We start from the raw sequence: 23,217 nt of genomic DNA on the forward strand, positions 1-23,217 counted from the left end.
AAAGAGGTTGAGAGAAAATTTATTATGGGCTGGGCCTGAGGTGGGGCTTTGATTTGCAGACACACTGCCATACTCGGCCAATAGCACAAATTAATGAGAAAGTAGCCCAACCCACTTGGGCCCTTTGCCCCACTTTCATATAGCCTATGGGCCATGCCACTTTTTAAATGGGCAAGGCCCACAATGACTGCAGAAAATGTCCCCCCCCCCCCCTCAAGAAAAAAATTAGGGCAAAAATTAGAAGGAATAGATTACAGTGATTTTGAAGCAAGAACCAAATCCAATTAGACTTGATACTTCATGATGTCTAGTCAAGACAGATGAGCTTAATCCCATGCACACATCATCATCATCCGAGCCTTAATGCCAAAAATTTGAGATCAGCAACACGAGTTTATGAAAATATCATCGAAAATCCCATGCACACATGATGATGATATTATCAAAGCTAATACAATATGTTGAGTCTTATGTTCAGTCTCCACTCAAAATCATCCCAAATAAAAGCTTTAAGCTTGCTAGCTAGCTATTGCTTGCATCTCTTGGTATACAAAATGTACACATGAACAAAGATTTGTAACAAAACCCTTGCAGGAAGGATGTAACCAAAATCAGCAGTTATATTTCCACCCTTGTGATCTTTAATCTCCTAACAGCAGACAAGAACATCCTACAAAAAAAAAACAACAATAAACCATGAACATAATTTGTATTAGTCTGTGTGTGCATGCCACATGAGTTTAAACCCATATAGGATGTTTAAAGGGTAGACTTGTACGTATCGTTCTCGATTATCGAAAAAAAGAGAGAAATGAAAGGAGAAGAAGTGTATGAGACTTACTCCCAAGGAACATCCCCAACCATCAACCAGTCTCCTTCTTTGTCTTCATATGTCAACACATGACATTGCTCCAAATTATACCCACAATCCACCTCTGCCCCTGTTCCAAAATTTCCCCCAAAATTGATCAATTGAAGCAAAATACACAAAAGCTAGATGATGAGGATGACGATGGTGAGTTACTTAACAGATAATGGTGGTATTGAACATGAGGTCAAGAGTTCTTATCAAGTCTTGGTAACAATCATGAGCTAACAAGTCCAGCTTTCTCCCAATTGGAATTCCTTCCATGTAAACCTTAACAAAGAATGTAGCACTACTACACTCATCATCATTCTCTTCTTCCACAACTCCCATCTTTCCCATATCAGGACAATCTTCCAATTCTTGCTCTCTGAAATCACACATATATAACCCAGTTCATATCGAATCTTAGACTAAACAATCAACAATAAATTCATTGCATTATATACTCTGTGTGTGTATATATATATATGTATATGTACCTGAGTGAAGACGTGGTGTTGTCTTGGTGAGAGGCCGAATTAATGCTAAGTCCAAGCCTAAGATCTGTGCTTAGATCTCTCCTCTGCTGTGAACGGAAGTTACTACTTACAGTAGATGATGAAGAGCAGCTACTACTTCTGCCCATTTTTAGGTTTTTTTGTTTGTTTGCAGATGTGTAGTGAAGACAAAGAAGCCGCCACCTTAGCTTTAAATAGCGAGAGAGAGAGAGAGAGAGAGAGAGAGAGAGAGATTGCTTGTGAGAGAGAAGTTTTTGAAGGCAAATTTGCTTCATTGAGAACCAATGGTTGGTGTGATTATGTAGTCAGAGTAGCAGACATGTACACTAGTCAAAACAGAGCCCACTTGGATTAATTATGTCATGTTTTTTGTTTTCTAGGCAGCTTAAATACAAAAATGTGGTTCATGTGCAAAATACTGTTTATGTTTATTGGTTAATTCGTCTCTTATACGTCACATTAATGACATTGTCCTTATTAATACATCCTACTGGCATGACTTTTCTTATTCTTATTCTTATGAATAAATCATACCCATATGACTTTGTTAAGAAAAATTCTCGTTAATGGAGGGATCAAGACTTTCATTATGAATCACATTGCTTGTCTCATAATTCACAATAATCTTCTCGGATCAAGTCATCAAGCTTCATATTAAATCCCAACAAATGTTGTTGTTTTACTCAAATTTGTAAGCTCTAATAACTTTTTAATGCAAATTACCACATTTTCTTGTGTTTATTTAATTGATTTGTACTGGAAGAAAGAAATGAATGTAGACAAGTCATAGGTTTCTAAACAACAAAGGCATCGGTATCTGAGACCTTTAACAAAAGAAAAAGAAAAAGAAAAGAAAAAAACATGTATTATTGTAAAAAGCTAATAGTAACACAATATATATATATATATATCTCGTATCAATGTTCAATGGATAATCTCCATCGTGTACTGCGAATCAACACCTTACAATGCATTGGTAGCAGCAGTACATATAATTAAGAGTTAACCTGTGATTTGAACAAAGCTGATAAATGTACAGGGGGAATGCTCCGACATGCAGGTAAAACACGAAACATCTCAATGTCCCAAGTCAGCACTCAGCAGAGAAAAAAACAAACACAGTTGAACAATTAAGACAAGTTTTCACAGTAATAGTGCAAAGTAATCAAATCAAAGCTTTAACGTTGGCACTAATCAATGGCTTACACATTTGCCGTAATTGAGTAAGCTTTAATTATGCAGGTGTCGGGTTCTGATTACTTTAGAAATCTGACTAGAAACAAATTTGATATAGGAAAAAGAGAGAAAAAGAAAAAAAGAATCAACAAAAGTGCATTTAGGAATGGCTAAAAAAAAATCCGAGTCTGGGTCGGTTCCAGGTATAACAACATTCACGTGTTCACGAAGTATTTACGTGTCCGAACTTTAACCCAAATTGGATTTTAAACGTACTTAATTGATCAAATCCAGACTAATTTAAATCCAGACAAATAAACCGAATAATAAATATGTGTTTGGACTAATACTCCATTTTAAACTAGACAAAAATTTTATGTTTGAATCTGAATTTCGGACATATAACTTATGTTCAAATTTGATTTAATTCAAGTCGAACAAATTCAGTTATCCGGACCTAACATAATTTTGTCTTTAAGTGCATTATTAGTTTATGAAAAATGATAATGTGTGTGTTATCATGCATTATGATTTATGATGATTTATTGTCAGATTTATTACAACTTCATCTCACGTGTTTAGTCCACGTGCCCCGTTATAGACATCTCTTGTAAAAAATTATGCTTCATGTTCCCTTTTTGACATGAACGAAGGGGACCAAGACCAAGTTACAACAAATATTGCTTGGACCTAAAGAAAGGAAATCTGGTTCAGAGAAGAAGTGAGATTTTTTCTCTTTTTAAAAAAAGAGAAAGTAAAAATGTCCCCTACCAGCCCTACCGTAATGTTGTTTCAATTGGGTTTTGATGGCTACTTTCCCCTACTCCAAAGACTTTTGGGGTCACTAGATTACCATCTGTGTTTGAAATTAAAGAAAAAGAAGAAGAAAGCAAATCTTGAAGGAGTCATTACCTTAATAACAGTAGACCAAATCCCTCTTTTTCTTCTCCTTTTGTTGGGATCCTTTTGTTGTGTCCCAGAACCATCTATATCCATCATCTTTAGTCTGTCTACTCCTTTTGGAATTCTCGAGTTTTCATCAGTCAAAACGTAGGATTGCTTTCAATTTCCCCGTGTAAGAATGTCTCCTTGATTAGCCCTACACGGGGCATGATCCTGCTCTTAGGCTTGCTTTCTTCCTGAATTCCTTGTAATATAAGCCCAACCATGCAAACCATCTGTCTCAAATCAAGCATGAAATGTAAGCTGTCAGTTGCTGATTTTTAGAAAGTTACAGAAATAAATTGGTGATGGCAAGCGTCTCACTTGCCTGTTTGTGTATTGTAAGGATTCCAATCACATAAAGCACTGAATATATAGTGTTCTTATCATCATCAATTAGTATAACAATACCGGGGAAATAATGGTGAAATTACAGGCATGTAGAAGCTACATGATGCCTAAGATGAGAATCAACTCTCCAGTAAAGCAAGCTATGCATGGTTCAATGGAACAATCTAACAGACATTTTCTATCTATCTACAAAATGAAAACAGCCTTTGAATTAGAAGCCAAGGGATCTGTCGTTATTTGTATGCATATTGAGAGAGGAAATCATTCACCTCAGCAGCAATCTCATAAGCTCCCTCCACACACCGGCCCAATGCTACACCAGATGCACAATTGCCTCCCAGAAACAGCCCTTGCAACCCACAATCCTTGAGAGCAAATTTCGCAGCATCTAGGATATCAAAGTGACCTACCAAAAACTGGGGAATGGCTTGCGGCCACACCCTCACACCCAATGCAAGTGGATCCTTTGCATTAGGATTTATAAGCATCCTTCTCAAATCACGATCGACTGCTTCAACAAGTTCACTCTCTGTCTGTAGGAAAAGAGAATTTTATGTAAGTAAACAGAACACAAACTAAACCAAACATCTTGGGTCACAAAACCCAGGGCCAGAAGCCCTGAAAAAAAAAAGTTCCACTTGTAAGTGAAAATTTACTAAAAGAAACCGGGACAAAACAGCACTGCACGACCTTAGTGGCTTAGTGCAAGGTAGACTATGTAGTATATAAAGATAGGGCCACTAGATTATATATTAAGAAGCCAAAAATGTAAACTCAAATGGTGGAAAGACAATGCACATCTTGAACACTACCACATATCTTCCATTTTGTATTTATGTCACTGATTCCAACTTGGTGAGTAAGGCTTTGATGATGATAGTCATGATAAAAACTGTGACGCAAACGCACAGACCATGCAAATGTATAGAAAAACATGTGTTGATCACAATCAACGGGAATGGCATGCACAACATAAAAATTTAAAGCTTAAACGTAGTTGCCCTAAATTTTTCACTCATCAGTCATGATTATCAGTTTTCCAAGAGCGTGTATTAAACTTTGAAATGTGTAATAAAAACATAAAGGAAACAAACCAAGATTAAGAACTATAGTGAACATGCGACTTGCGAGTTACTTATGCCAATCTTTTAGCAAATGAAACCCGTAATCATGTGTTTAAACTTAAAATCAAAGTTGAATAAAACAACTCTACCATCGTTTTTTTTGGTAAGTTTGATACAACATCGTGAATAATTCCTGACATTCCAGGATGATATTATAAAGCAAATTTAAATTTGTTGCTTTATCCAAATTCACCAATCTTCTGCCATACAGCCCTTACCTAATGTATTGCATCATCATGACTAAATTGAGACCTTTTTTCTTCAACCAAATTGAAACTTACTCTACCATCTACTAACCTTGGATAAAATTCCAGGGTTGGTGGCTCCCCCAATAAAGTTTAAGAGTAAAATTCTTCCAGCTGGAGCTCGATTTTGAAAGAGTGATGAGCTGTAAATAGTTCCTGCAGAACCAACTCCGGTCCATCAGAAAGTTGGTTGACATTTTATTCTTATTACCAAAGTTAGGTATTAAGTGCCAAGCAAAATTCTTGCTACTGGCATACATCTGTAATTAATAACATTACCTAATGTTTCAACTCCTTGGCTGAGAGGATGCACTTGGCCAAACCCTTTAAGTTCACAATCAATCAAGCACTCTGTCCGAATTGCTTCTTTAGGGTACGAGATGGATACTACAGCCACTGGTGGATAACAAAATTTTACAAGTGCATCGGCAGCGACAGTCTGCAAGTAATTGTACATTAAAGTTCTAAATATATCTTCAGAATTATTTCACAAACAAAAAAAGGGGGAAAGAAAGAATCTAAGAGACACTCAAACAACGCGTCAACAAGTCTAGTAGATTGCAAACATATGAACAATTAGCAGAGTCTCACTAGGACAAGTCAACACAAATACAGTAAAATGCACCAGAAAGAAAGAACAAAAATAAAAAAGCAAAAAGGTTTACCATATAGCACATAAAGCTACACCTACTGAAGCTTTTGTTGTAAGAGTTACCCAAAGAATCAACAACTATTGAAGCTTTTGTTGTAAGAGTTACCCAAAGAATCAACAACACACACACAATCCAATGTCAGAAGCAAACTGATCAACTAAGAGGATCATTGCATCGGATTTTTCCCAACCAAAAGAAGCAAAAAGAAAAAGTTGGTTTCAGTTTTAAAATTGTCACACAACAATTGGGCAAGGGACACCAACCCTACATCCGCCTAGACACAATGATGAATCAATTCACAATCAAGTAGTAAAAACATATAAAAAAATTTCTTACATCCAAACATGCCCAACATGACTGAGCAAGACAGCTAAAATAGGTTTAAGTTCAAAAATATTGAAATACAACATTACCGACAACAAACAATCCAGCAATGCTATAAACAGTTAAGTACAGTTTATCATGAGGTAATTTCATGGAGTAATCATCTAGGATACCAAAACCATCATAGGCATAATGGATGCTGAAGGCAAAGTAAGCCACTTAAAGATCAATGGATAGAATTAATCTTAAATGCTACTTTGCTGAAGTGTACTCTTATGCCCATACCCCGCTAATTATTTATTTTGTCTAATCAATACTCCAATAGAATGCAAGATGATGAAAAGGATTAAAAAAAACTTCTAGTGTAATCACCTGAACAAAATGGCTCTATCAAGCGCTCAAAAACCTCACCGCGTAGGTTACGGCGCACAAACTCCTCAACTTATTCTTCATGATCCTGTCACCTTTGTCAAAATAGAACACTATGAGAAATTGCAGTCATCAAGAGCTTATCCGTGTGTTTGTCTGTCAATGAAGACTTTATTGAAATTGCAATAGTCATTATTTAAGTCAAGCCAAGAGAAATTTAAGAGGACAAACTGGTGGTGGAGGTCGGATTCCAAGATCACCCAAGCCAGCCCTGAGTTTGCCACCGGTGCTCATTAAGTCAGAGAAGGGCAAATCAGTTGGCTTAGATGGTATTGGCCTCAACTTGCCATCCCACAAAACAAATCTCGGCGCATTAGGATCCCCCAAAACTAGATCATCCTTCAAGCCATTATCCACTTGCAATCATAAGAGCATCAACTACCGACTCAACCATACAACATGCACGCCTGAACACATCCATACTACAGTCCAGACAAATGCTAATGAGTAAAGTTAATGTAAAATCCTGGTAGATCATAATTTAGAATGCATTTCAGCCTTCAGAGAATATGCACATGAAAATCCCAAGCAAAATCCAGCTACATTGAGTTATACCTCGAAGGAAATTTAAAACACTAATGCCGTTAAATTGCCAGTCAAATTCAAGAAGCTGAAATACACAATTGACGAGAACACACCGCCAAACTGAGCATAACATCGGAGGGCTGGAAACTGTTGGGGCCCTCTTCCCATAGATAACCATCCTTCTCGACGGTGGTGATGCTCCCACCGACGCGGTCGCGAGCCTCAGTCACGATCACATTATGGGCAACGTCCCGGTGCTTGTTGGTAAGAGCCTGCGCTATGCAGAGACCACTAATTCCGCCGCCGACGATCACGCAATCCTCCGTGGAAGAATGCGTTCCTCCAGATATGGACTCGCCGCCGACCATCGAAGGAGAAATTGTGGAGGTGAAGGCTGAATCTTCTCCGCCAGAGCAGCGGAGCTTGAAGGGCCTTTGAATGGGGTAGGTTCTGGGAAAGGAAGGGACGAGAGAGGGCATTGAATGGAGCAGTGAGAGTCCATTGATGGTCGTCATCGCGGGCTGGGCTGAGGAAGAAGGGAGAAGAAGTAATGCGGTGTTTGGCTCGCGTTAGTGTGATTGTTTGTCAGAGCAAGGAAGCAAGGACGCAGAGGCTGCTTACTCCTTGCGTTGCCTTCAGAGCTTTTTACCGTAAAGACCTTCCATCTTCAGAAAAATTTCCTTCGATGGGTTAAATTGTTTTTTTTTTTTTTTTGTTCGGTACGTCGGATTGTAGAATATTGGACTAAAATTAAAAAGTATAGGATTGAAATGAACCGGATAAAGCAATATTAGAGTGAATTAAAATTATTTTTTACTTTTGGTAAATTATTATATATATATATATATATTTATATTTACATCCAATAAATTAGTGAATATCAAAGTTATATCTTTAGCAATAACAATAGTAATACTTTTATAGTCCCATTCTTAAGAGATTATTATTATCCCATTTTTTGAAATATACCAAACATAAAATTTGATCATTTTGTAAAGTTTTTATTTTATTTTTTAAATTAAATTTAAATAAATTTTTCCACAACTTATAAAATTAGTGTCATCTATACATTTCACCAATTTATTTCACATTTTAAAAGGTAGTTTATTTTTCACAGTTTATAACATAACTTGAGTAAGGTCTATCAAAAACGGAGTCAAAAAATAGTGTTATTCATATGGTCATACTTGTCTAGACATTGGATGTCTCAAGAAACTCATAAGTTAACATAAAATGTAAGGAGAAATTTTCGAAGAAGGAAAAAGGGGAAAAATTGAAATTTCTCCGAATTGCAAAGATTAACAAGGAAAACAAAAGGTTAAAATAGTCTATTAACGGAGTGTGCACGATGCGCACCGCCGATAAATTAGAACGAGTAGGCCGTTTCGAATTAGCACAAAGCCACAAACATCGCTATTTTTTATTTCCCGCCACGATTCGTCTCTGCGAAGCTAACCAAAAATTCAAATTCTGCTCTTCTTCTTCCACGGAAAATAGAGTTCTCGGCGAGTGTTTGTTTTGGAGAGAAACGTACGGGTTTGACAGTGAAGCTCTTCAGTACGATTTTACATTTCCTGTAAGTGATCGGATGATTGCGCTTAACCCTCATGGTTTCTATGCTGAAAATCGTTTGATTCCGGGCGCTTCTTTCTAGCTTTCTGAGAGGGTTTATTCTCCATTTCGCATGTTGGATCTAAATTTTTTTTGTCATGCTGCATGAGCTATGCTGTTTCGAATTCACCTTTTCAGATGTGTGTTCCATGATTTCTGATTTTGTGAAGTTATAACCCTAGCATGTTCATCATATTCAGATATTTAATTAATCGTTTCAGATTGTACAAAATTTCACGATATTTTCTCTTTGAAAAATACAGTTTCTATAGGAATTTGGGTACTAAAACAAGGGGTCTTGATATTGTACTCGTTCTTCGTTTTCAGATAATTTCTTCTGCACTACCTTGTTGTTATAGGCACCGTTTCTTTCCTGTTTTGGGGTTCTTTCGGTTAGTTTGCCTTTTGTATTTCATAGTTCATTTTGTTACGTTTAGCCGGTGAGACAAGTGAGAATTATAATAGAAGAGGAAGATTCCACTCTCATGCTTGCTGAGAACTGGACAAATTTCTTTCCTCATTAGGTTCTAAATTTTAACATTGGTCATTCTTCAGGTTGCAGCTGTAAGCAGCGCCGATTGACATCTTTCCCACCCAAAAAATTATGCCAATGGAGGTTGACGTGCTTAAAAATTTACATGATGTAAGTGACAAATGCCAGCACTAATATTTTACTTTGGGGAGGAAGTGTTCGAACATAATTCTTGTTCTGGTTTCCTGAGTTTAACCATCTATATATATGGCTCTGTCATTCTGTTCTGTTTATTTCGTATTATCTCTGTAGCACATCAATTATCAGTTTCATTTATCGTCAACAAGAGATATTTTCCTTGCATGCATTGATTTTGATGCATGCTTGTATTTTACTTTTCAGTTTTCATTGCAAACTTGTTTTAAAATATTTTTTGCATTAAAGTGATCTGATTTGCACACAATTTTTTTTTTGCTGCCTTCGGTTTTGAAAAATATGCCTTGTCGAGTATCCAAAAAAAAATTACAATTTTAATCCTACGTTTTAAAAATAAGAACATTTTTTCTTTAATAGAAAATAATGATCTCTAAGTTACCAACAATGTCCTTCAATTTGTGGTTACTACCTTTCAGGTCATTATTTTAAATAATCAGTCTCGCTTTCCGTAGCATTTTCAACTTGTTAGGACCCATTGCCAAAGCGATATTGGGAACAGCTCAGGGCCATATGAATCTTGGTTTAAGGACATTAGTTTCATATTGAAGAAGAAGCCGGATTTTACTGTAAATTTGTTTTTTGATTGAATTCAAGTTTATAGTAAACGCTGAAACTTTAATGTTTGAAAGGCATTGTGTAATTCTGTCATGATGTATTTCAGGATCGAATGAGCAACTGTTGGAGTCTTGGTAGTTATTATCATCCATCCAGCCAATCTAGAAAGATTTCAATTGGAATGATGGTAGACCATATAACAAAGAGAAGATCTGCAGCTTCAAACGAAGATGAGGTTGTGGAGCCAAATGCAGAAAGAATGAGACCAAGTGAAGAAAATATTTCAGAAGGAAGAAAAAGAGCAGAAGGAATGAGAGATGCTATCAAAAGGAAGCAAATTGAAGCTCCAGAACAACCAGGTTCTCCCCGGGTAAGCACTAGATCCTTTGATGAAAAGTCACCTCAACCAGAGACTGTTGCACATGCCAGATCTTCCACTTCACTAACTACTAAGGGGAAGCAGAGGAAACTAAATGCAGCAAAGGATGCACCGGTGAATTACTCAGTTCATTTATTCACAAATCAAACCTCAATGGCACATTCTCGCGATGGCGAGGGGAAAAAGTTTAGCGGTGACACTTATCAGAGCACTGGAGAAAGAGATGGTAGCTTACAGAGGGTGGAGGAATTTACATTTGCCACAGGTCATAACGTCACTGTGTCGGATGAACGGGTGGTTGAGGGTATTACAGGTAAAGCAGAGATTGAGAGAACTGAAACTTTGAGAATGAATCTTGTTCAGATACTAGGAACTGTTTCTTCGCCTAAGTGCCAGCATTCTCAGATTAATAAGGAAGAGGGGAATAATTTAAAGCAAAACCAAATCTTTGATCAAAATGGTGATGCAGTTGTTAAGCGAGTTGTTGATAGAAAGGGTGAGACATCTGGCAAGCCTAACCAGAACTCAGATTTAATAGAAACAGATTCAGAAATTGCCGATGGGACTATTAAAAGACCAGTTACTTGTTCTTTGACACGAAAGACAACTAAAGTGCGACATCTCAAAACTAAGGGTGATCCATCCTCTATTCACAGGCAGAAACATCAGGAGAGGAACTTATTCTCTTCCAAAAGAGGGTGGTCTCACGAGCAAGATGGAGTTGTAAAAGGTGGCTCCTCAGCTTCTCTGATGAAGATGTATCAGAAGAGAAGTTCCAAAATTGAGGCACGCAAGATTTACTTTCCTGAAAAAAATCGCATTGATGAGATTCCAAGGGAGACTTACAAAAGTGAAATACCATTTCCATCTGAGAGACCATCTCCACTTTGTAATGCAGGAGATTGTTGCCCTGCTGAGAATCAGAGAGAAACAAACAAAATTGGTTCGCAGGTTGATATCCACAGCCATGAAGTACCAGAAAATGGGGTTCAACAGGAAGACACTGGTTATAACTTTTCGATAAACATTCCAGATCCACAAGATGAATTCCAAAGTCCAGCACAAAGTGTGCAGATGGAGAAGGCTGTACGCAGTCCAGCACTTGCTGAGAAAATGTTTAGTGTGAAAAATATCTGTAGCTTCCAGAATTTGCGCACTTCAAAATCAGATTTCTATGAATCAAATGCGGGTTTAGAATCATCAGTATCCTTGACCACTTCAAATGTGATTAAATAATGTGTTTTTCAGATTTCTAAGCTGTGAATTTCTTTCTTATTTTGTTTTTTAATTTCTTTGCCTTTCCTTATTGAACTTTAGGCTGATGCAGAGGAACCTAACAGTTCTCCACCAAGGAAACCAGCACCTGTAAATGAGATTCAACATGAAGATGTTGATCATCCATTTTCGATAAATATTCCAGATCCACGGGATGAATTCTTAAGTCCAACTTTTAAAATTAAAACACCCAGTTCAAGCTCCTTCCCTCTCTCAAGACCGAAAACTGTGCAGGTGGAGAATGGTGCTCACAGTCCTGCACTGGGAAAGAAAATGTTTAGTGCAGAAAATATCCAGAGTTTCCAGACTTTGCACATTTCAAAACCCTATCAGTATGAATCAGATGCAGATGCTGAATCATCAGTATCCTTAACTGTTTCAAATGTGATTGTATGATGTATTTTTGAGTCCTCTAAGCTGCAGTGTTTTTCTTTATGTCTTTGTGTTTCCTTATTGAAATTTAGGATGATGTAGAGGAAACGAAAGGTTTCCCTCCTAGGAAAGCAGCACCCGTGAAAAGAAGAAAATTTGCAGTTGGCAGCTTTTATGAATCATCATCCGAAGAAGGGGATTATGAGAGCTCTAAAAAAACCCCTCTATAGGTAATAACCATGTAGTAGAAGAAACATGATTAACAGAAAATATTAAATATTGACTATCAGACATGGGAACCCAGTTTTATAGCATGTTTCCTTTAGACATTTATCTAATCAAATTGGAATCGAAATGCAAACTTCCAGTTTGCAGATGATTCTGATAATGACGAAATGCAAACTTCCAGTTCGTATCAGCATTTCTCACCATCGGTGAACCTAAATTTAATCCCAGAAATGTGTCATAATGAAGATGATAGTCAGTTTGAGGGTGCAATTGCTAATAATGATGCGGAGTTGGTAGAACAACAGGAATAAACATTAATGCAGGCTGCTTTGGCATTAGAGGGAGCAAAAAAAGTTGTTTCTGCATTGCGTGATGCTCTTAATGAGTCTACTGCTGCCATTGCAAATAATTGGTTGGGAAATTGTCGTGATATTCTAGACGAGGTTGGTGAGGGGCATCGATTTGAAGAAGTTATAGGCAATGTTGAATTGCAAATTCAAACAAATATGTAGGTTTTCCAAGCTGGCAGGTTTCCCTATTTTGTGTAAGCCTTCTTAGTTTGAACTCGTTATTCCAGGGACAAGCTGACAAGCCTTAGCAAATCAAAAAGAAAGCTTCTGGAAACAAAACTCCAAGGTAAAGAATTTGTGTAAACTGATATTAACTTGTAATTGGAACTAGAATGATCCAAACTTATTGCTTTCAAATATAGGTCTCAACTTAGATTTGGTTGCTTTTTTTTTTTGTCGTCATGTTTAACTTAACTTGGGATTATCTGAAAAATCTGACCTGGCATTAATTATTTCCCTTTAGCAACTTGGTAAATGCATATTAAATGATTTTGAACAATACATTGTATTAGCCACATACGAACATGTCACCTAGTGGTAGAGTTCATGGGTGTAACCTAGAGGTCACATGCTCAATTCTTGGAAGTCTCCCCACAGAATAGGTCTACGTATATCTTGTCTTGTCCCTGACCACACCCACTGCAGGAGTCTTGCGCATGAGAGTTGTTTATCTTTTACATCGTATTAGCCAATAAACTCGTGCTTTTTATTGTAATGAGTCTTCTAAATTTTGAACCATTACTCCATTAGTGAACTTAGTGACATTGATCTCATACATGGCAACTAGGCAATGACTCATGCAGGCACCTGAGAGTTCCAACTCTATAAAGAAATCTCTAGGATTTGCAAATGGTCTTGCAAGAAAACAGCAATGCTGTAATGAAATGTAAAGCTGGCTAAGTGAAGAGGAGATTCAATTTCTTAATTCAAAAAAAAAGAAAAAAAAAGGAGAGGAAAAAGCCTCTTACTCATTCACTTAAAGTTGGTTTACAGTCATGACTCATAGTAAGGGAATGTATTATCACTGTGAATTCTGTTTCAATTTAGTATCACTTTCTCTTATTCCTCAACTACAGGTGTAGTAAACCTTATGGTCATTTGCTAACTTCATTTGAGGATTAATGTTATAATTATGAGCAGAGCACAACTGAAATTTTGAGACTGTCTTTCTGGTAACCAACAGCTGTGCTATATCTAATGGTCGTTACCACTCAATATATGAAAAGTTCGGTTTTACTGACAGATTTTAGGGACTTATAGGGACCTGTTTCTCAATCCTTATGAGTTTCTCCTATATCATTTTTTAGGGTTCTTATACTTTATAGATCTAACTTAGAATTCATTAAATAATTTGACTCTCAGTAGATCAGAAAGCTTTAGTGTTGACGTGAACTTCACTTGGTTGAAAGTTGAAAATTTCGCTATTTTATTGAATATTCATGCAGAGCAACAAGTAGAACTGAAGTCTATGCATGAAAAATTCCAGGAGGTTGTTCTTCAGCATCTCCAAGATTGTGAAAACACACTTGAAGGACTGGAAGCAAACCAGATCGAGTTGAAGGGAATCATGAAAAAGTAAAGTATGGAACTTTAAACTTTTTGAATTCATTTCTTTAATTAAGTAACTGCATCTCATATTCAATAGATATCCCTTGTGAAATTTCATGATTTTGTTAAGTGATACTTGCAAATTTGCAAATTAAATAAACAAGCATGTAACTGTGCTCTATTACAATGCCTGCAAATATTTGAGTTCCAAAATGATCAAATGAACATTTTTCTATGTGTTTTGGGCATTGCATCTCAGGTTCAGAAAATGACAATATAAAATGTTTAATTTGTACTGGAAGTCAATTGGGTTTACTAATTTGGGAAATGGAAACACATTGAGTGAAATTTTGTGATTATATGGACTTTAACCTTTTTGGTATATGCAAGCTGATCAGTGATGCTTGTATTTTGTTGGTATGAACCTTAATGAGAATATATAGATGAAACCACTTGGTCTGGAATCATCCATCATGGAAAATTTATTTTCCATGGTTTTCCACATGAAGCGTTCTAGTGTTTAGTTCAACATACTAACATGCTGACATACTGACTGGCCATAGCTACTAGGCAAACAAAAATATATAATGTCATGATCTTCAAACAACATGAATAACCACCATGTGTTTTGAGAAACAAACAGGAATGGTTCAGATCCTGCATAAATGATGTTTAGTCCAGCATTCATGTAGAACGAGGTATTGGCCTAATGGAAAGGTTGTTTATAATCTATCATGTATTGGACTGTAAAATACAGCTTCTGGTTACCCTGCTTGCCTGGTTGCAATTATGCAACCAAAATACTTAACGAGGTTGAATTTGCACCAAGTCGTTTACATACCAAAAAAGAGGATTTGAAGCCTAGTATGTATAATTACAATGTTTGATAAATTTGAATACATATAGCTGCTGGAGACAAGTTTTTTTGCTGGGTCGTGCTTACATTTTTTTTTTTTTGTTTACAGAAGCTTTAAACCAGAAGATTCTCTTGCAAGTTGGAGCAACAGTTGAGAGCCGCTTCAATGATGCCCAAAGAAGGATCACAGCCATTCACAAGGCAAGTTTTCTATTTTTTTTTTTTTTTTGTGTAAAAATTTTATTGCTGATCCCTTATGTGCTGTGAATAATATGTTTAGTTGCTAATTGATTGTCTTTAACTCTTTATTGATGTTCAGAATAGCTATGCTGTCATCATTTATTATGTACATCTAAGCTGAGTGTACTGATCAATGGACATTTGAGCGCAAGATACATGCTTAATTGACTAATTGTTTACAGATGCATTGATTGCAGTCTTGTTAAGTGAGTTTCAACTATCAGTCACACACATTAGCTTTTAAAACTATATTAAGAAAATCACCAGGTTTTATCCACTTGAGGTAGGATTCTCATGTCTTGAAATTGTGCTTATGGAGAAGGTCAGGCACTAAAATTTATAGACGATGATAAGGAGCTTATACATTTGGCTTAACATGAGATCTGTTGATTCGGACTTATTGCAGTCAGCAAGGAAACAGATGCTCCAATTGAAACATGTTATAGCTGACTGTTTTCCTGAGGATAGTCTAACTTGAGCTGACTTCAATTGCTATCTCAATGGATGAGGACATAGCTCAGCATTAAGCCTTCCTGGAGATGGTCATTGATCTTGAGAAATTGCCTTCAAGCCCTTGCATTGAATGAAATTGCTCCTTCCCTATATAGCAGTAGGTATACATACTCTTATTAATTGTATAGATAGCATAATGTATAGAAAAGCAGTAGAATTCACTTCAAAAGCTTCATTGCTCCTATGTCATTTCTGTGTTCTTTATTTTTCTCCATTCCTAGGCTCAAAACGCATAGCATGGGGAAATTTAAAGAAAACTATTCAGCTAGTCAGCCCATGAAATAAGGGTTTAGAGATGAGCAGTATTGAGGGTTTTCTTTACCCCTCCCATTGAAACCTCTATGCTTTTTGAAGAAACACCATGACCAGCAGGCTTCATGCCAAAAAGGGCATATTACTCTTCTGCTCAATGGCAGTTGCTCCGTCTCAGGTGAGTCTTGTTCAAGCCGAAAAGTACTCAGAAAGTGAGTCTCATTTTGGCATATCAATTATCACAGACAACATTTGCTATGTTGGGACCTTTAGCTGACATCAAGATTAAATAGCTCATCATTGCCATTTTCAATACCAAGAGAAGGCAAACCCAGATTGGGTTTGTGATCTTCATCCTTCAACTCAAACCGTAAGCACTCTAGAGCCCCTTGGAGTTTATTGAACTCTGGATGCATGAAATCCGTAGCATAAAACTTGTGAACATGCGAACCTAACTCAATCCAACTACTTCCAGGTTTCTTTGTCAAGCTCCTCTCCTTTATTGCTGCTCTGGTCGTTGATGCATCAGTCCATTTCTTGGTTGAGGCATATATATTAGATAAAAGAACATAGTGCCCCGAATCTTTCGTATTCTTCTGTTGGATTTCTTTCCCAATAAACTGAGCAATATCAAACCTATTATGAACTCTGCATGCACCAAGTAAGCTTCCCAGAACATTTATGTCAGGTTCCAAAGGCATCTGTCTGATGAACTTAAATGCATCCTCAAGATGACCTCCTCTAGCTAGAAGGTCCACAATGCATGCATAGTGTTCCATTTCCGGCAGAATGTTGTAATCATCGATCATCGAATTAAATAATAGCCAGCCTTTCTCGACCAGACCAGCATGACTACAAGCTGACAAGAGTACTACAAAAGTGACCTTACTGGGTCGGATTCTGGCTTCCTGCATTTGCTCTAAATATGAAAAAGCCATTTCAGCCTGTCCTTGAGTACCATGTGCAGCGATGATCGTGTTGTATGTCACAATATTCTTTTCCATCATCTGACTGAGAACATTTAGCCCCAATTCAAGGAAACCACATTTGCAGTACATATCTATTAGAGAATTTCCAACAGAAACTACTGCTGTGAAACCGTTTCTAATTGCATAGCCATGAATTTCCTTCCCCTGTCGAGGAGTTCCCATCATCGCGCACATTGGAATCATACTCACCAGGGTTATAAAGTTCGGTCTCAGATCAGATTCCCATAATCTTTGGAAGATTCCAAATGCTAAACTGATATCACCATTTAGAGAATACCCAACAATCATTGAGTTCCAAATGCTGATGTCCTTATTAGACATGATATTAAAAATGTGTTCGGCTTCTCTCACCGACCCCAAATGAGCATACATGTCAATTAATGCACTTCCTACAACAACATCATCTTCAAACCCTTGCTTTAGGATATAACTGTGCATCTCCTTCCCCTGTTTGAACAATTTAAGCTTTGCTAATCCAGGAAGAATGCTTGCTGCAATCATTGCATTTGTGCTCATTCCTATCCTATTCATTTCAAGATATAGTTCAAAACTTTCGCGATGCAGGCAATTACATGCATAGCCAGCAATCAATGTGCTCCAAGAAACTACATCCCTGTTCTCCATGTTGCAAAATACACTGCAGGCTTCAACAGTGCAACCACATTTACAGTACATATTTATCAGAGCATTGGAAACATACAAATCACTATCAAAACCATTCCTTACAGCAAAGCCTTGCAAGGTCATTCCTAGATGCCTTGCACCCAATCTACCAGATTCAGGAAGAATGGCTGCCACAATTACCGAATCAGGGTGTATGCCATCCATTCTCATCCTTCTAAACAGACATATCGCCTGAGACCAGTCCCCATTTTGCAAAGTCCCACATATCATTGCACCCCACGAAGCTAAATCTTTCTTTGGCATTTCATCAAATACATGCCGTGCTTCCACTAAACTGCCACACTTTCCAAACATATCGATCAAAGCACATTCAACATAAATATTGCGCTTTACGTCACGATGGATCTCGTTGAATACGATCAAATCTTTCACCCTCCTTCCTTCTTCAAGCGCATTCAACTCAGAACAAGCCTTTAAAACAATTGGGTATGTATAATTGTCAGGGTTCATACCTTGAACTAGCATCAAGTGATAGAATTCAATTGCTTTAGAAAATTGGCCCATATCAACAAAACCTCGGAGCATCGCATTCCAAGCCAGATTACTCCTGCAAGGTAGTAGATTGAAGACGAGAAGTCCTTCCCGGAGACAGCCAAAGTTGACATAGACACTGACAAGCTGCGAACCCAGAACTCTATCGGCACTGATGGGGCTAAAGAAACCATTGACAAGTAAAACGGCATGTAATCTTTTAACTTCAAATGGATTGGGTGGTGCTTTCAGTAAATAGAACAGATCACCATAAGCAAGACTTGTAAGAGAGGTCGCTTGATGGCGAGTGATAAGGGATGGAATGATTTGGATAGTCTGGTGTACAGATATCGGTGTCGACTTGGGTCCGCGAGGAAATGAAGGCAATTTCGATATCGACGATAAGTGGTGTCGAGCTCGGCTTAGCATGTTCAGGAGACTGAATCATCCTTCATTGCTAAAGCAGTAAAGCTGATGAAGTTAGGTTTCGGTTTAGAAGATGGGCTTTGAAGACCCATTAGTTTAGCCATGGCCCATTCGGTTGCCTCAATCCAACCCAAGCCCATGGGTCATGAATGGATGTGGGCTCTATTTAAGGCCTTGTTAAGGCTCAGATTTAGGCCCTCCTATTGATTGGGTTCTCTTTTAAGGCCTGATTAATTGTTTAAGGCCTATCCACTATCGAGGTAGGATGAAATATCCTTAAAAAAATAGGATTAAATACAAGAAAAAATGCTTGAGACCCCTAATTTAAGGTTTCGATACATTTCGAAATGGAGAAATTTCTACTAAAATAGGTGTTATCCGATAACAATTAGTCGATTTGGATTTGTGAATTAGAGCTTGTTTATGAAGTGACATGTCCTTTTATCTCTTACTACTCCCTCCACCTATATTGCTAGGAATACAATAGTATCAAGAACAGAGAATAAATATCGGACCTGTAGTATGTTCATGGGGGTTGGGCCTCCATTGAAATTTTGAAGAAAAAAAAATTATTGGGTATTAGGTACCAGCCCATGCAAAAATTAATTAGACACCCATAATGCAAATTAATCAGGTCCATTCCCTAACAAAAGAACAAATGGATGTGGTTTTGCAATTTGTTGACTCATGCGGAATTGTTAAAGAGAGTTGCTTAGAACTATTACTAATGATTTTCTACTCGAACTTTTTCATAATATGAAAACTCGTAGAGAACAATTGTAATGAATAATGATGTATTGTTTTATTATTAATGACTATACTCATACCATATAACTAACTTCAAAAAAATTCTCGAGGACATTACCCTCGGACCGCACCACTTAACTGTTCTGCTAATGAGTTTGCGTCCTGAATCCATCACTGGTTACGATATTAAGACCATAATACCTCTATAAACAGGCTTGACAATCTCAATACATTAACATTAATTGTTTTAGGCTTAATCATAATTTAAAATGTCTAATTACCTCGAAATCATATTAAATTAAAGATAGAAGGAAAAAAAAAAGTGGTAAAGCTGTTAAAGAAAAGTGATTTTAGGGTCCAGTCTCTTGGAGACATTTCTAGACAATCATTGATGTCTTAAACTGGTAAAGAAAGTGTTCAGACAGAACAACAGAAGCTGAGAGAAACATGAGGTTGAAACAAAGATTTACAAGGGACACATGAAAAAGGCTACCCAACTTTTTCTTCATAGCATAAAGTCTACTAAACATATAAAATTAGCATAATAGGTAAATAATTTTCGTGCACAAACTTCTTACAATGGACGACAGGATCGCGGGAACGTACGGAATGTAAGCAACGGATCGCGGGAACGTACGGAATATAAACAGATTTTATTCCCACATAATATGGAGAGAGATTCTTTTTAAGGAATTGAACCTATAACCTCTAAGTTGTATTCGTGTAACTTTCTTGTTCGTCTGTTTGAAATTAACAGAGTAACTAAATAGATAAGTTAAAAGAATCTCATTGGTCAATAACAATTGTGATTTTTTTTTCTTCTTTTGTTTACTCAATTGCAACAACACAAAGCATATCCAGTAAGAGAAAAAAGACAACATAACAAACTTTATTCTGCAATTCTAACCAAACCCAACAAGTTTAAGAACAAAAAAAAGGCAACAAAGTAAGAAATGTTTGTAGCAAAAGACTTATATACAGAAGAAAACTCAATTGGCACACACACCTTTAATCAACCATGATGAAGATGAAGAAGAAGAAGAAGAAGAAGCAGAAGCAGCATTTGTTGAATCAATTCAAAGCTATAACTGTCCGTAGGCCGTCGTAAGCCTGTGAGAATCAGTGTTCTCTTGCTGCTGATTATGATTCAACAATCCACTTGAATTATCACTCAAAATATGAGTTAATGACTTACTCTCATTGTACAAAGACTAAGGATTCTGTAAAGCAGCAGCCATTAACACCGGATTTTGGAGATATTCAGGCCACTTGATCTCTCCATTTTGGGTTTCCAGTAGCTGGTGGATCTGGGTCTCTTTCATTGATGTTGCTCCACATTCTACCGATGATCCCCAAGAAAATAAGTTGTTCTCAAAGAAGGAGCTTCCACTGCTGCTGTTACTGTTATTGCTTGGGGCACCAGGTTCCCAGTATCGAGAACCATTGATTGGGAAAGAAGCCATAGTGGGAGTATCAGGAGGAAGAGTAATGTGAGGCCTGTAAGTCATAGGAGGAGGAGTTGAAGAAACAAAAGAGTTGTTGCTTATTGGTGGAAGGATTGAAGATGAAGTGGAAGTGAATTCAGAGTTCATATCAAAAGCTTTGCTTGTCTGGGTAAACCAGAGATTTGGGTTTGAATTTGTGGGGATTCTTGGATTTGGTAAGTAGTTGAATTGGTTCTGGAGAGGAAAACAGGTTGAGCCTTCATCAGGGGAGGTTGAAGAAGCATATCCATTGCTGCCATTAATTTGTCCAGAAACTGAAGAAGGTATATTTTCTTGCAAATTGGTCAGAGGCCTTGAGTTGTTGTCGGAGCTGAGAATGTTGAGTTCACTTGATAACCCAGAAACCTTATCTTGACTATTTGATGGAGTCTTCATGTCGTCTTCTCCATTTTCAACTTCTGATAGAGGTTTGTGAGTGACTGGGTCAATACCTCTCTGTCTCAGCTTCTTTTTCAGGCAAGAATTCCACAGATTCTTTATTTCATTATCAGTTCTTCCTGGCATTTGTGCTGCAATCTGTGACCACCTGAAGAATCCACAGGAAAAACCCAAAAACTCAGCTCCCAAAACAACCAAAATTGATTGAATTTCAGAGATTAAACAAAAAAAAAGTTAATCAAACCTGTTCCCAAGAACTGCATGGAGTTCAATTATAAGATTCTCTTCTTGCTCTGAAAATGTGCCTCTTTTCAAATCAGGCCTTAAGTAATTAAGCCACCTCAATCTGCAGCTCTTCCCACACCTTTGCAGACCTGCAAACATTGCAGAGACAATTTGGTCAAAACCGATAAAACAGAAGAAATTGAGGGTTTTTGTTTTTCTTTTTCTTTTTCTTACCAGCTTGTTTAGGTACAGAGCTCCAACAACCATGGCCGTACTGGGTAATATACCTCAAGAGTTTCTCGTCTTCCTCTGGTGACCACAGTCCTTTCCTTAGTTTCTGCTTGTAACAGCAAGAGTGCCTCCCCATTTGTACTAAAGACCAAGTTTTTCAATGTGGAAAATTCCTTCCCTAAAACACCAATATTTGTTGAATCCTAGGTGAACTGTCTCTAGTACAATGAAGCAGAGGCGGCTTTGGTTTATTGTACTATATGCTTTGAAACAGAGAGAGAGAGAGAGAGAGAGAGAGAGAGAGGAGGCTGAGAAAAATTGAAGTAGCTGCTGTGAAAGGGTGTTCAATTAATATAAGAAGACCCCCCTAGATAGAGAGAGAGAGAGAGATAGAGAGAGACTATGGGGGATATGAAAATTTAGCATTCATTTGCAAAAATGATACATCTCATCAAAAAAAAGGTGTCTTAAATTTTAATGTCCTTTGCAGGGAAGGTGGGGTCTTTTTTTCACTGAAATTATATTGAGGCACAAAACAGAAGTTGATATTAATTAACCCCAATTGCTTCTCTTTTTTTTATGAAAAATGATGGGTAGGGTGGCCCAAGTTTAACAATATTCTTTGGGCGTGACTATGAGAGTATTCACCTGTTGAAAACTATTTGGTTGGAGTGATATACTATCATTTCGTAATTCTGTCACCGTAACTCCAACAAAATGTATCGTTGGAGAAAACCCTTGCTTTTTGGCACGGTGAACTGTCCGGTTTGAGCGATAGTCACTGTCATTTGGTAACTGCGTCATTGTAATCTCAATAAAACGTACAATTGGAGAAAACCCTTGCTCCTTAGTACAGTGATATCTAGTTCACAAAATTCAGGCCGGTCAAATTGTTTGTAACTTAAGTCAGTGAAAATACACTCTTTTTTTTTTAAACAGGGAGGATGTTCGAACTCTGGTCACTAAGTAATACACATCATCCTTACCGTCCCAACTAGTGACTCAGGTGTGAAAATACACAAATTCACAGTGTGTTAATTAAGGTAACAAACAGAATATGATACAAATCTGCTAAAGAAACAAAAGTACACACTTCTTCATCTTTTTATACAAAATTATTAATTTGTGTATACTCTACAGAGACACTCCTCTCTCTCTATATACACAAAAATAGATTTGCCACTTTGCTTCAGCAGAGCTAACTTTTGTATCCTAAACAAAACAGGGTACTCTGTCTCTGTCTTCTTCACTCTCCCAGCTTCACTGCCAAATCATCACCACATTGAAAAGTGTCATCATTACGTGGAAAGAACTATAAATTCTGGTATTTTTTTTTGGTGTGAATGTGACGTGTTTATTATTTAAGATAGAAAAGAAAATTCCACCATTACCCCACACTAATTTTTTTGGTAACCAATAAACTCGGACTTGTCAGTTGTCAGGTTTATCATTTACCAACGTGATAAATTGGGTCAAAACACAACGCTTGACCACCAAGATATATTATTCTCTGTGAGAATCGAATTCAGGATCTTCAAATCTATATGATTTAGTCTCAAG

At 37.2% G+C, this 23,217-nt stretch overlaps 5 protein-coding genes across 6 annotated transcripts; 1 reads left to right on the forward strand and 4 right to left on the reverse strand.

Moving 5' to 3' along the window:
• Window positions 1–393: 393 nt before the first annotated feature.
• LOC120004423 (auxin-responsive protein IAA30) lies at window positions 394–1,594 on the reverse strand. The gene is made up of 4 exons (XM_038853773.1): window positions 1,348–1,594; window positions 1,030–1,235; window positions 842–941; window positions 394–670 (listed from the first exon to the last, which is right to left on the reverse strand). The coding sequence occupies exons 1-4, from the start codon at window positions 1,491–1,493 to the stop codon at window positions 619–621; spliced, it is 504 nt and encodes a 167-aa protein (XP_038709701.1). The 5' UTR covers window positions 1,494–1,594; the 3' UTR covers window positions 394–618.
• A 1,247-nt stretch (window positions 1,595–2,841) lies between these two features.
• On the reverse strand, window positions 2,842–7,776 carry LOC120003508 (protoporphyrinogen oxidase 1, chloroplastic-like). 2 transcript variants are annotated; one of them, XM_038852518.1, is made up of 5 exons: window positions 7,248–7,776; window positions 5,483–5,642; window positions 5,256–5,359; window positions 4,104–4,367; window positions 2,842–3,719 (listed from the first exon to the last, which is right to left on the reverse strand). In XM_038852518.1, exons 1-5 carry the CDS (start codon window positions 7,647–7,649, stop codon window positions 3,585–3,587), a joined length of 1,065 nt encoding a protein of 354 aa, XP_038708446.1. In that variant the 5' UTR covers window positions 7,650–7,776; the 3' UTR covers window positions 2,842–3,584. The 2 variants fall into 2 exon arrangements, with proteins under 2 accessions (XP_038708446.1, XP_038708447.1); XM_038852519.1 differs by lacking the exon at window positions 2,842–3,719 and having other exon boundaries at window positions 3,859–4,367.
• Window positions 7,777–8,556: 780 nt separating this feature from the next.
• LOC120004472 (meiosis-specific protein ASY3-like) lies at window positions 8,557–12,341 on the forward strand. The gene is made up of 5 exons (XM_038853830.1): window positions 8,557–8,710; window positions 9,301–9,388; window positions 10,095–11,570; window positions 11,685–12,005; window positions 12,107–12,341. Exons 2-5 carry the CDS (start codon window positions 9,350–9,352, stop codon window positions 12,242–12,244), a joined length of 1,974 nt encoding a protein of 657 aa, XP_038709758.1. The 5' UTR covers window positions 8,557–8,710; window positions 9,301–9,349; the 3' UTR covers window positions 12,245–12,341.
• A 3,560-nt stretch (window positions 12,342–15,901) lies between these two features.
• Window positions 15,902–18,589, reverse strand: LOC120003247 (pentatricopeptide repeat-containing protein At3g16610-like). Its single transcript, XM_038852142.1, has one exon. The coding sequence runs from the start codon at window positions 18,572–18,574 to the stop codon at window positions 16,271–16,273; it is 2,304 nt and encodes a 767-aa protein (XP_038708070.1). The 5' UTR covers window positions 18,575–18,589; the 3' UTR covers window positions 15,902–16,270.
• Window positions 18,590–20,157: 1,568 nt separating this feature from the next.
• LOC120004499 (transcription factor MYB61-like) lies at window positions 20,158–21,939 on the reverse strand. The gene is made up of 3 exons (XM_038853857.1): window positions 21,661–21,939; window positions 21,446–21,575; window positions 20,158–21,349 (listed from the first exon to the last, which is right to left on the reverse strand). Exons 1-3 carry the CDS (start codon window positions 21,791–21,793, stop codon window positions 20,530–20,532), a joined length of 1,083 nt encoding a protein of 360 aa, XP_038709785.1. The 5' UTR covers window positions 21,794–21,939; the 3' UTR covers window positions 20,158–20,529.
• Between the last annotated feature and the right edge of the window lie 1,278 nt (window positions 21,940–23,217).

Source organism: Tripterygium wilfordii, chromosome 8, assembly GCF_013401445.1.
Source record: "Tripterygium wilfordii isolate XIE 37 chromosome 8, ASM1340144v1, whole genome shotgun sequence".
Taxonomy (NCBI): domain Eukaryota; kingdom Viridiplantae; phylum Streptophyta; class Magnoliopsida; order Celastrales; family Celastraceae; genus Tripterygium; species Tripterygium wilfordii.

What these genes read in the sequence shown, in the direction of transcription:
- LOC120004423 (XM_038853773.1), bottom strand. Translation starts at nt 1,493, where the DNA reads ATGGGCAGAAGTAGTAGCTGCTCTTCATCATCTACTGTAAGTAGTAAC. An exon ending in AACACCACGTCTTCACTCAG is followed by an intron (nt 1,236 to 1,347) that starts GTACATATACAT and finishes GTGTGATTTCAG; the next exon opens with AGAGCAAGAATTGGAAGATT. An exon ending in GTTGGGGATGTTCCTTGGGA is followed by an intron (nt 671 to 841) that starts GTAAGTCTCATA and finishes TTTTTTTTGTAG; the next exon opens with GATGTTCTTGTCTGCTGTTA.
- LOC120003508 (XM_038852518.1), bottom strand. Translation starts at nt 7,649, where the DNA reads ATGACGACCATCAATGGACTCTCACTGCTCCATTCAATGCCCTCTCTC. An exon ending in ATGTTATGCTCAGTTTGGCG is followed by an intron (nt 5,643 to 7,247) that starts GTGTGTTCTCGT and finishes AATTACTTGCAG; the next exon opens with ACTGTCGCTGCCGATGCACT. An exon ending in CTTATGAGATTGCTGCTGAG is followed by an intron (nt 3,720 to 4,103) that starts GTGAATGATTTC and finishes GATTTGAGACAG; the next exon opens with ATGGTTTGCATGGTTGGGCT.
- LOC120004472 (XM_038853830.1), top strand. Translation starts at nt 9,350, where the DNA reads ATGCCAATGGAGGTTGACGTGCTTAAAAATTTACATGAT. An exon ending in TGCTTAAAAATTTACATGAT is followed by an intron (nt 9,389 to 10,094) that starts GTAAGTGACAAA and finishes GATGTATTTCAG; the next exon opens with GATCGAATGAGCAACTGTTG. An exon ending in ATGCAGATGCTGAATCATCA is followed by an intron (nt 12,006 to 12,106) that starts GTATCCTTAACT and finishes ATTGAAATTTAG; the next exon opens with GATGATGTAGAGGAAACGAA.
- LOC120003247 (XM_038852142.1), bottom strand. Translation starts at nt 18,574, where the DNA reads ATGCTAAGCCGAGCTCGACACCACTTATCGTCGATATCGAAATTGCCT.
- LOC120004499 (XM_038853857.1), bottom strand. Translation starts at nt 21,793, where the DNA reads ATGGGGAGGCACTCTTGCTGTTACAAGCAGAAACTAAGGAAAGGACTG. An exon ending in CTCTGTACCTAAACAAGCTG is followed by an intron (nt 21,576 to 21,660) that starts GTAAGAAAAAGA and finishes CAATGTTTGCAG; the next exon opens with GTCTGCAAAGGTGTGGGAAG. An exon ending in CATGCAGTTCTTGGGAACAG is followed by an intron (nt 21,350 to 21,445) that starts GTTTGATTAACT and finishes TGGATTCTTCAG; the next exon opens with GTGGTCACAGATTGCAGCAC.